This window comes from Onychomys torridus, chromosome 1 (assembly GCF_903995425.1).
Source record: "Onychomys torridus chromosome 1, mOncTor1.1, whole genome shotgun sequence".
NCBI lineage: Eukaryota > Metazoa > Chordata > Mammalia > Rodentia > Cricetidae > Onychomys > Onychomys torridus.
In genome coordinates, this window is record NC_050443.1 from 86,445,719 (window position 1) to 86,457,279 (window position 11,561).

The window sequence follows — 11,561 nt, forward strand, 5'->3', positions numbered from 1 at the left end:
TATCATGGCAGCAGTGATTTTGACCATGGCAGAATGTATACTTAAGGTGAAGACTCAGAGATGTTTGTGAAGAGATTCTGCACTGATATCACCAGATTTTAATCAAGATCACCTAGGTTAATGAATTCAATAACCAAAGGAGAGACCTGGATGCCTGTGACTGGGAGAAAAATTAGGAGTCTAAGTTGTAAGAATATTTCTAGAATGTAAATTCATTCAGATTACATAGGCTAGGGCTAAGGCTTGTTGTCTGTTTTTCATCTAGTCCAACAGTGGCTGCCTCATGTTATGTTGGAAAGTCCAAGAATCTGAGAGTTGTTCAGTCTGTGACATCTTGGATGACTCAGCTGGTCATCTGTCTACATTGGAATCCCAGAGAAGCTGGTTCTCACACCAGTGAAGTTATGCCTCAGCAGCAGGATAGATGAACTCGTTGGTGAGAATGAGGACAAGCAGTCAAAGCTTCCTTCTCCCATGTCCTTTCACACAGCCTGCCGCCAGAATGTATAGTCCAGATTTAGGATGTGTCTTCCCAGCTCAAATGATCCAATCAAGAAAAATCCTCACAAGTGTGCCCAGCTGCTTGGGTGTTAGTTGATGCCAGTTGTAGTCAAGTTGACAACCAACATTACCCATCACAGTGACAATGTTGAAAGTAACCAGATAAACAATTTACCAGGTAATTTCAGCCTGTTTTAAATATACAATAATGCTACTACTAGTAATTCTTAGTGAGATAGTTCTTAGAACAAATCAATGACTTTGAAGTTGTTCAGAATATCACATTAAATTTACATGGAGTTGAAGTGAGTTCTGAAAACAGTGGCATTTCAGACTGTCAAATTTGGACATAATTGTTTGATTAACATTTCCTCCCAGCTAGTATATTTCAGTAGTTTTGCAGTAGAGGCCTGAAGGAACCACTTTGAATTTCTGAGATCAATTTTCACATCATATTTCTAATTCATTTATTAATTTTCCATCCACACAGAAATTGATGGGCAAGAATGACATGAGGACTCTGCATATTATTTTGATTTTAATTTCAGTCACTTTTAAGTCATACAAGGCAGGGATTGAAAACAAAGTTGTGGAGACAGATAAAGAGATACTAGCAAAGAAGGGGGACTGTAAGAGTATGAATTGTTGAGCCCAAGATTGGAAAAAGCACAGGGACAAATAGCCAAACAAATGGAAGCACATGAATTATGAACCAAAGGCTGTGGAGCCCCCAGCTGGATCAGGCCCCCTGGATAAGTGGGACATTTGAATAATTTGAACTGTTTGGGAGGCATCCAGGCTATGGGACTGGGTCCTGTCCTTAGTGCATTATCTGGCTGTTTGGAACTTTGGGCTTACACAGGGACACTTTGATCAGCCTGGGAGGAGGGGACTGGACCTGCCTGTACTGAATCCACCAGGTTTAAATGAATGCCCAGTGGAGTCTTGGCCCTGGAGGAGATGGGAATGGAAGGGAGGGAATGGGGGGAAGGTAAGAGTGGGGGCGGGAGGGGGGAGGACAGGGGAACCCATGGCTGATGTGTAAAATTAAAACACAAATATAATAATAATAAAAAAAGAAAAAAAAGTTACTGTTTATAAGTGTATGTAGACTGGTTCCCCTAGATAACTGGTGATCTGTGTATTGGAAGAAAAAAAAATATTTTTGATATTAAACTTTATCACATGAGAATATTTTGTTTTTCTGAATTATTGTGTTAAATATATATGGTTTTGATATTAGATTTTTATCAGATAAAAATTTGTGTTTTATTTGTCATATTTCTTGTGTTCAAAATGTGTGTTTTGGATATTAGACTTTTTGTTTACTTATCAAATTATGTTCAATATGTATATTTCAGTTATTAAACCTTTAATAGATGAGAATTTTTGTTTTATTCATATGATTTCTTATGTTCAAAATGTATATTTTGGATATTAGTATGTTCCCATTAAAAATATTTGTTTAAAAAAAAGAGATACTGCTGGAAATTAATCTGTAGAATTCACAGGGATTAATAAAAAGATGATATATGTCTTACGGCAATTTGAGGAGTTGCTGTTTTCTAATTATTAATGAAGATTCACTAACAGAATATAATAAGAGTTCAGCCATGTGACCAGCATCCATTCAATACAGATGGTGAACTACAAAATTTGCTGGGCTTATATAGTGCTCACATAATCCTCATAAATATATGTGATGGGGATCATGATTTACAAAGACTGGCTGAGTGACTGGTAACAGTCATGACTTCATTCAGCTTATATTGACTAAATACCCACTATGTGCATTTTATTGCCCAACAAACATAGTGTGGATCCAGATATACAGATATCTATGATGTAGTAGTGCCTGGCCATTGTCTGTTCAATCAACAAAGGCCTGTGTGAGGAGGAGAGGTACTTAAATGGATTGTAGAATGACCTATGAAGATCAGTAGAGAATATTACAGGTGTGACTAACAAAGGGCTTCCTGTGAGCATCAGAAGTTTTCCAGCAATCTCCACTGAAACTCTTGTGGTTCATATTTAAGATAAGTTTTTTTTTTTTTCTGAAGGTTTCTCAGTCTAGTTATCCCTAGAGGAAAGTTCTTTCCATGAAAATTCCTTCAACTACTGGTTACCTTTTGTGACTATAACTCTTCAGTTTCCTTCGGAACATGATTCAGCACCTTCCAAGCATTGAAAGCAGAATTTTGAGGATTAATCTGGCCACATCATGCCTCTTGTATTTATTTTTAAATTTATTTATAGACATTAGAGAGATATAATGAGACCATTTTAAACTTGTTTATCATCTTTACACCCAACAAGTTACTTCCTGCATTCCAAATTCTGTATTGCATTTAAAATACAAGATCTTCTGTTAACTGCATTAGCTATTTCCTATGGAGTGAAATTGCATCTTTTAGGCTTATTAATCTCTCTCTGTCCCACCCTCCTCTCTTCTTCTCCCTCTCTCTCCCTCTCCCCTCCCCCCACTTCATTCACCACACTGTGACTAGATGTCAGATTTCTAAGGACAGGATATATTAATCAAGCCATTAGTAGTGTCAAAATAGTATATATACCTTCTGTTCATAGAAGAAAACACAAATATTCAGCATGAATTTCAATATTGTTTACAAACAAACAGAAAAGTTTCTTGGTTCTCTTCCCACTCTGTTCCTACCTATCCTACACTTAAACCAGATGATGCACTCTGTGTTATAAATGCAACCAAATCTTGTTTCTTTGCATATGGTATTGTTTTTGCTCATTTCCCCACTTTTATTAGAGTTTTACACATTTTCATTTCATTTCCTTTTTACTCATTTCACATTCTCTGGGCTCTGGACTCCTAGCTAAAAAGGCCTCCTCCATTTTATTTTATCACTCATTTCAATTTTTGCAGTAGTCTCTGGTCTCTATTTCCCTGTTCCTACACTCTTCCATATCAAATCTTCCATCATGGTACTTCTCTTCTTTGTAGAAACTGCTGCTTCTGCGATTTCTGTGTTAGTTATCTTTTCATAACTGGGATTCAAATACCAAAGGGAACTCTAAAAGGGAGGACTGTTTATTTGGATCATAGTTTCAGCTTACTGTTGTCTGACTCCATTGCATGGGGCCTGAGGGGATGGTGACATGGGAGCTCATTCGAGAGGAGGCTGCTTGCCCCATGGAAACAGAGAATGCCTTTACTTTCTAGGTTCTCTTCACTTTGTCCTTCTTATTCCATCTGTGCCTGTTCAGCCTGGGATGATCACACACATCCCACAGGTCATGTTCCTCCACCTTATCCAGTCCTTTCTGGTCAGCCTTCACAGATACACCCAGTGGTGTGCTTTACTAGTTTCTTAGTTTCTTCTAACCTTTACTGAATATTTCTGTTGTCTAGTACTCTGTATCCTCACAGCTACTATAAGAAGTAAGTTCTACAGCAGTGATCCTCCCTGTGATAAGGAAGCTATGTCTCAGAGAGGAATTTGTTCCGCAGGTAGTTAGTGCACCTGTGTGGCATATTTATAGCAAGACAACGGGAGTTTGGAGGATCTCTGCTTGTCTATTTAACTGTAAAGTTTCCCAAGTGCAAGGGTTCAAGGTCTTGCCTGTCCATCCCATCCTCATTTCCTGCTGCCAAGCTCCCCTATGTGAGAAACCCTCTAAGATTCACAGTTGTAGCAACTTGTTCCTTGATCTTCAACTGTGTGTGTTGTTGCTACCACCTGCAATGCCCTTTCTGACAGAATATTCAAATGTTACTTTCCTGGGAAAACTTCCTAAATCTCTCTGCCTCTATTAATCATTTCTTTTGGGTTTATACACCACTTTATTTTTTAAAGCTGTGTGTGTGTCTGTGTGTGTGTGTGAGTGTGTGTGTGTGTGTGTGTGTGTGTGTGTGTGTGTGTGTGTATACTTAAAAAAAGCTTAACTTTATCATTGGTAGGAAAGTGACTCATTTTAAAATGCTATGTCCCCCATCCTACAGTGTCAGTCTAGTGAAGACAGGTTTTTGATCATGGCTAGCTCAGTGGCTGCAGGAAAAAGCTCTTTTGCTCTCCAGACACTTTTCCATAACTAATGTTTATGTGCATGCACTAATTCCTTTACAGTGCAGTTTTTTAAAATAGATTTGTATTTGCTTCATTTTGGCAATTGACAGTTCCAAAGTATCTCAGGACTCTGCACACTCAGCACTGTGAATGAATGTGCAGGCGTTTTACTATTTCATGCTTAACTGCATTTATGAATAATGAACAAGCTAACAAGGTAACAAAAATCTCAAGTGCAGGAGTAAATTCCTAGAGCCTGGGAGAAAAAAATCATCTGTACATTCCTAGCCACTACCTCTACTTGATGCAGTATGAGATCACACCTGATATACACAAATGGTCTTCTATTAAGGGAATGTCAAATTTTCTAGATTTTGTGAAAAAAAAAAACCAAACCCCAAACCCTTTCCCCTCAGACTTACTACAAGCTCTTGTGTTTTCAAGAGGGTAATATTAGCATATCAGGGTATGTCTAGTTTCTACATACTTCAACAATGACTTTCACTGATGGTCTCACAAAGATTTTTTTTTGATAGTTTTCATGTATGTGATGATAAATTCCCCAATCTATTGAAATAGAGTGGAATAATGTCAGTGTGAGGCCATTTCAATCCTCCCTTATCCTTGGCTTCCACTGGATAACAAGATACTTACAATATTGCAACAACTGATATTTTCTCCTCCAGACCTTATCTAGACCTACATCTGGATTTTCCCATCCTGTTCTCTGCTATCAGTCCATCACTTCTCTGTGCATTTTTTTTGGCTTCATCTCTACAAGGAACAAGAAAATGGCACCATTATTAATTTCCAGGTCATCGGTGCCCACATTTCCCCTAAGACATTCTACCAGGCAATAAACAGTCATTGGCTCTTGATTATAAAAAAACAAACAAATATTCAGTGCAAGAAACAAATTAAGAAGAAATAACAACAACCCACAAACTCCTACCTTTTCAAGGAGGAGAGTCACCTTCTACTCTCTTAAAACCAAGAAGAAATGAGAGCATCTGAAGAATTTTATCTCTCACTTCAGTGGTGGCTTTCTGTAGTTCTTTCTGGAAATTTTTATATCATAATGCAGAGACTAATGAAGCTACTTCTTCGAGTTGGATGTCTGTGACAAGTCTCAGAAACTGTCTCATAATTTAAGGAGGTATCTTCTGCATTCCTTAAGGGTGGGGCTTAGAACACTCATGGTTTTAAAGAGAGTCCTGGGGCCACTGGAGATGATTGTCTTGAGACTGCTTCAAATACTAGAAATTATGTGTTTATGGGGCTCTCATCCAATGTCCTATCCACCCAGGGTGTTCTAATTCCTAAGATGTAATGGGGACTTCTTTTGTTTATTATTATTTCTATGAATATCTGGAAATGGCTGAAGATGAACTTGTTAAAAAAATCTTGGGGTGCAATGGATTCTGTGGAGCAGAATTTTTACCTCTTACATAACACCATTTATTTTATGACTTTGGAACATTTCCAAGTTCTTCAGTCTTCTGCTACTGTATTTACATAGTAAAAAATGAGTGTTATGAGATTATTGTCTGGGAAAACAGAAGAAGCCAGGCAGGAAAACAAGAAACAAGTAATATCATCTGTGCCATTCATTTCTCATAAGACAACTTTCTTGAGAAGATATTGATTACAGAAAACATTCACTTTCATACAAATCCCTGCCTATTTCCCTGAATTATTTTTCCTGTAAATGGCTTTAAATGCCCATTTCAGCATCAAATTCTTTACCACTTATGGTACGGTAAATCACATCTTATCTTCAATATTTATTCTCATAACTTCAGATCTTACAGGGCTTTTCTCCGCCCTACCTCAATACTCTTCTCAATCCCTAGTAGTTCCTTTTCTATTTTCAGGACACTTTTTAAAATAGTTTCTGAATATGAAAGAGAACATGGGATACTTTATATGATATAATTGGCTCATTAAGATTCCTCTTATTGCATATATTTTCCCTCTACACCACAGGTTTTTTTTAAAGACAGAATGATAGCCCATGATGTATGTCTAACATCTTTTCTTTACCCATTTTTCTCCTAATGAGTACTTTGGCTGAAGATGTATTTTGGTTAGGTAATGGTACAATAGAGACACTTACGTAAATGGCTCTTACATGATATCTTCATTACTTTTGGATATGTGTCTTGAAGTGGTATAGCTAGGTCATACAGTAGTTTAGCAAATATAGAGAACTGCACATTATTTTCTGTAATGGTTATGCAAGTTTACATTCCTACCAACAGTACTAAGGGTTTCTTTTTCTGCACAGCCTCACCAGCTCTTGTTACTATTATTAATTTTGATAATAGACTTCCAAGTTTGGTGAGATGATGTGTTGATTTCCATTTCCTGATGGTTATACAAGGAAGCATATATATATATATATATATATATATATATATATATATATATATATATATATATATTCTTTTATCCTTTAAGTTATATATCCATGTATCCTTTTCTTTGAGGAAAGTTATTTTTGTGTGGCCTAAGCTAGTCTCAAAGTTGCTGTGAGGCTCAGCCTGGCCTTGGATTTAAAATCTTCTTGCCTCAACCTCCTGAGTGCTGATATTACAGGTGTACAATACAATGACTGTCTCTGTACTTCTTTCCTATGATTATATTTTTATTATTTTTAAGTTAATATATAAATTCACTGTGACATTTTCATACATATATATCCTTATATTTTGTTCTATATGACATTAAATATAGTCAAATATATATATTTCCAGGTATAGGATAAAACATGATTTTTTTGAGTAGCTTATTTTGCTGAATACAATATTCTTAAGTTCCATCCATTTTCTAATTATTAGCAAATTTCTTTCTCCTTTACAGAGGAATAAAATTCTACTGTGTATATATATCATGCTTTCATAAATAGCTTATTTGTTAATAAACTTCCAAGCTGCTCCATGTCTAGGCTACTGTGCATAGTTCAACAATAAACATGAGCATGCAAATATCTCTGTAGTTATCTGATTTAGAATCTTCAGTTTGTACTGGAGAGTAGTATGGATGAATCATTTGGTAGTTCTATTTTTTTTTTCAAATTTGTGTGTGTGTGTGTATGTGTGTGTGTGTGTGTAGTATAGATGAATCATTTGGTAGTTCTATTTTTTTTCAAATTTGTGTATGTGTATGTGTGTGTGTGTGTGTGTGTGTGTGTGTGTGTGTGTGACAGAGAGACAGAGACAGAGAGGCAGAGAGACCTACAAAGTGTTTAATAATTCCTTTTTCCACATCCTCTCCAATATTTGTGGTCATTTATTTCCTTCATAATGGACCCCCAATATCATTTTAATTTTTATTTCCCTAATGGCTAAGTCTACTGAACACAATTTTTCCTTTGTTTTACACATGTGTTTGCAGTTTTTATTATTATCTCAAGATTGTTAATTCGTTAATGTGTGGAGTCTGTTTTGTGTTTGCATTTGTTTTGGTCTGTTTTCAGTTCTTTATAGACATGAAAGATATGAATCCACTGTTAAATGTATATGGGTCAGAATCACAGTACACAAATTCTTTGAACTCCAGTCTCTGCTCTAATGAAAAATGATAATAATAAAATCATTTACACACTAACATATTGTGAACATTCACTGTATGTTAAATGCTTAGCATAATTAATAGTATAAAGGGATGTTGATACGAATATTGGCTGTAATTATTGTAGTGTTTGTCAACCCAACCCTGCAATAACAGGGCTACAAGGGATTCTGAAATTAGGGTTAGCAAGAGAACTAAAGTACCACTGAGTCCTTGGGCTGAAGAGTTAGTTTTCTGCTGAGCTCTAACTATGCCAAGGGAACAGTCAAGAGGTGATACTTTGCCTCTATTTCTATTCTTCAAGGCACCCAGGTCATTTAACAATTCTAATTATTCATGCAATTCGAAGACTTTCATGCTGTGTCTTCTTACAATATTGGAAACATGTAAAACTTTTTTTGTTATTTAAAATTCAACTTCATATGAAGTCCCACTTCATGTTCCCCTGGGGTACTTGATGGCATATGTTAAAGATGGCAGTAGACTTAGTGATAAAGATATTGAATGGATAACTAGGTTTACGTTTGATATTTGAAGTTTAGCATTATTTACTTCTTACAAATATCCAAGTAAACTTAGAACTAATTGTTCATAAGAAAATTTGTTATATATTATGATGTTACAAATAAGAAACAAATCCTACATGACTATGCATGAACACCTAGAGAGTACAAAATAATGAATTAACGACTTGAGAATTGACAGGATCTTGGAAGCTTAATTGTTTTTGCCCATGAATTGAATCACTCAGTGTCCACAACAGAAAATAATGTTCCATGATACTTCTGAATTCACAGCTGAATTTTTAGCGTCTTCAGAGATTTATCCCCGAAGGAGGCAAAAGGTAAAAGATGACTACATAACTACCACAACTTTGACTTTTTACTGAAAGATGAATGTATTCTCACTTGAAGAGGTAGGACTTTGGCTTTTGGCAATAAATCTGGCTCACTGGTTTTCATTAATCATCTGAGAAAAAACGTTTATGTACTTAGTCAGTCACAGTGCTAAAAAAACAGGTGTAATCAAGCAGTCAGTCCGTGAGCCATTTTGGCTGGCTCTATTCCTACTATAAGTTTAATGAGATCAAGCAGTCATAATCAGAGTACCAGGTTCCCTGTTTACCTCCACACAAAACAGTAAGTCATATTTTTCAACATTATCTAAATGTGTCACTGTTAAAGAGCTGAGTGGCTTTGGGTCTTTCCTGAAATTTAAGAATTCAAGTATAATATTTAAAAGTTGTTAAAAATTGTGCACAAAGACTTAACTTTGCTTAGAAATAGCATACTATATTGTATACCACTGCACATATGTGGAAAACAGCATTATTTCATGTTATAAAAGCCCAATTAGAAACCAATGTTATAGCAGGAAGTCATTCAATTTGAATAAACCTGTTTTATTTATGTGTGGAGTATCTAGTGTGATTTTCATAGTGATTGCATAGATATTTCAAATTATTTATTGAAACATTTTCTGTTTCAAATATATAAAAAAGTCTAATAAATTTATAGTATATAATTGTATTGATAATTTGAAATTTCTGTCTAGTAGATTGGTGAGTAATAATTTAATTTATATAGGGAACTCATACATTATCTATTAAAAACCTTAAAAAACAGCTTTTCATCAATTCTGGTATATAAGAGTCAAAGATTTTTATTAATTGACTTTATTATTATTTAGGTGTTAAACAGGGTGGTTCAAACAGCTTGGGGCTCTAACTCTGATTTTACTGGCTGCTATGTACCACATTCAAGTTAAAGAATCCCTTTCAAAGTTATTAAAATAATATTTTGTGAAATTGTAATAATTTATGTAAAACCAAAACATATTTATGAAAATATCACAATTTCATAAATTGCCAATTTGCATTTATGCATAATTCCTAGATTAATGCTTCTTTTTAAAAGAAGCATATAAATATTAGCTGCTATCTGAGTATTTCCTCCAAAGCTCTTTGATTTATCTTCATTAATATACCCAGAATTTATTTCTGTTAGTCTCATCTATCTTCTATTTTTATATTTTGCTTTAAGGTATACTTGGCTAAACAACATAACATGTAAATAAAAGAAAGGGCTTATTACAGGAGGTAAAGTTTTTAGCTGATTGTGGTAAAGAACTTAAAAATTATAGAGTGATCCATCCCTGCATTAAATAAACATGGATGTTTGGACATCTTTAAATGTAATTGTATTGTTTGTGTATTAATGAAAGTGAAACTACCCATTTACAAACCTCTTCCTGTAATGTCTCCATCACAGCGTGATTCTGGTAGGAGCTACACTGTTCCATGGCTTTCCTGGAGGATGGGAACCACACTGCAGTGACAGAGTTCATTTTATTGGGCTTAACAGATGACCCAGTCCTTAAAGTCGTCCTCTTCATCATCATGCTGTGCATCTACCTGGTGACTGTGTCTGGGAACCTCAGCACCATCCTCCTTATCAGAGTCTCTTCCCAGCTCCATCACCCGATGTACTTTTTTCTAAGTCACTTGGCTTCTGTTGACATAGGCATCTCATCTTCTGTCACACCCAATATGCTTGTCAATTTTCTGGTGGAGAGAAATCCTATCTCCTATGTTGGATGTGCCATTCAGCTTGGTTCAGCTGTTTTCTTTGGGACAGTTGAATGTTTCCTTCTGGCTGCCATGGCTTATGATCGCTTTATAGCAATCTGCAACCCACTGCTTTACTCAACAAAAATGTCAACACAAGTTTGTGTCCAGTTGCTTATAGGATCATATATTGGTGGTTTTCTTAATGCTTCCTTCTTCACCATTTCCTTCTTTTCTTTTCTCTTCTGTGGACCAAATAGAATCAATCACTTTTTCTGTGATTTTACTCCTTTAGTTGAACTCTCCTGTTCTGATAACAGCATCCTTACAGTTCTAGATTCATCTTTTGCTGGCTCCATCATTTTGATCACAGTGCTTGTCATTGCTGTCTCCTATATCTACATCTTCATCACTATCCTGAAGATGCACTCCACTGAGGGCCGCCAAAAGGCCTTCTCCACCTGCACCTCCCACCTCACTGCAGTCACTCTGTACTATGGGACCATCACATTCATTTATGTGATGCCCAAGTCCAGCTACTCCACAGACCAGAACAAGGTGGTGTCTGTGTTCTACATGGTGGTGATCCCCATGTTGAACCCCCTCATCTACAGCCTCAGGAATAATGAGATTAAGTGTGCTCTGAAGAGACAACTTGCTAGGAAAATACTTTCTTAGAGACATATGTTATTTTGAAAGACTTGCTATAGTAATAATGCCTAATTGATACAATACTAATGTGTGTGTCTTGAATGAAAAAGCTGAAGACAGTGTTAGCATATGTGGAGCTTTTCAACAAATATGGGCATTCAAATTTCATACTGGATAAGAAACTAGATATTTCTTTAATAAAAATCAAATTAATTTTATAATTAAATGCATTA

The 11,561-nt window shown here is 35.7% G+C and overlaps 1 protein-coding gene across 1 annotated transcript; it reads left to right on the forward strand.

The window, feature by feature from the left end:
- Nucleotides 1-10,410: 10,410 nt before the first annotated feature.
- LOC118594094 (olfactory receptor 502-like) lies at nucleotides 10,411-11,355 on the forward strand. Its single transcript, XM_036203893.1, has one exon. It carries the CDS (start codon nucleotides 10,411-10,413, stop codon nucleotides 11,353-11,355), a length of 945 nt encoding a protein of 314 aa, XP_036059786.1.
- The last annotated feature ends 206 nt before the right edge of the window (nucleotides 11,356-11,561 follow it).

Excerpts from the sequence above, each read along its gene's own strand:
- LOC118594094 (XM_036203893.1), top strand. The coding sequence starts at position 10,411 with ATGGCTTTCCTGGAGGATGGGAACCACACTGCAGTGACAGAGTTCATT.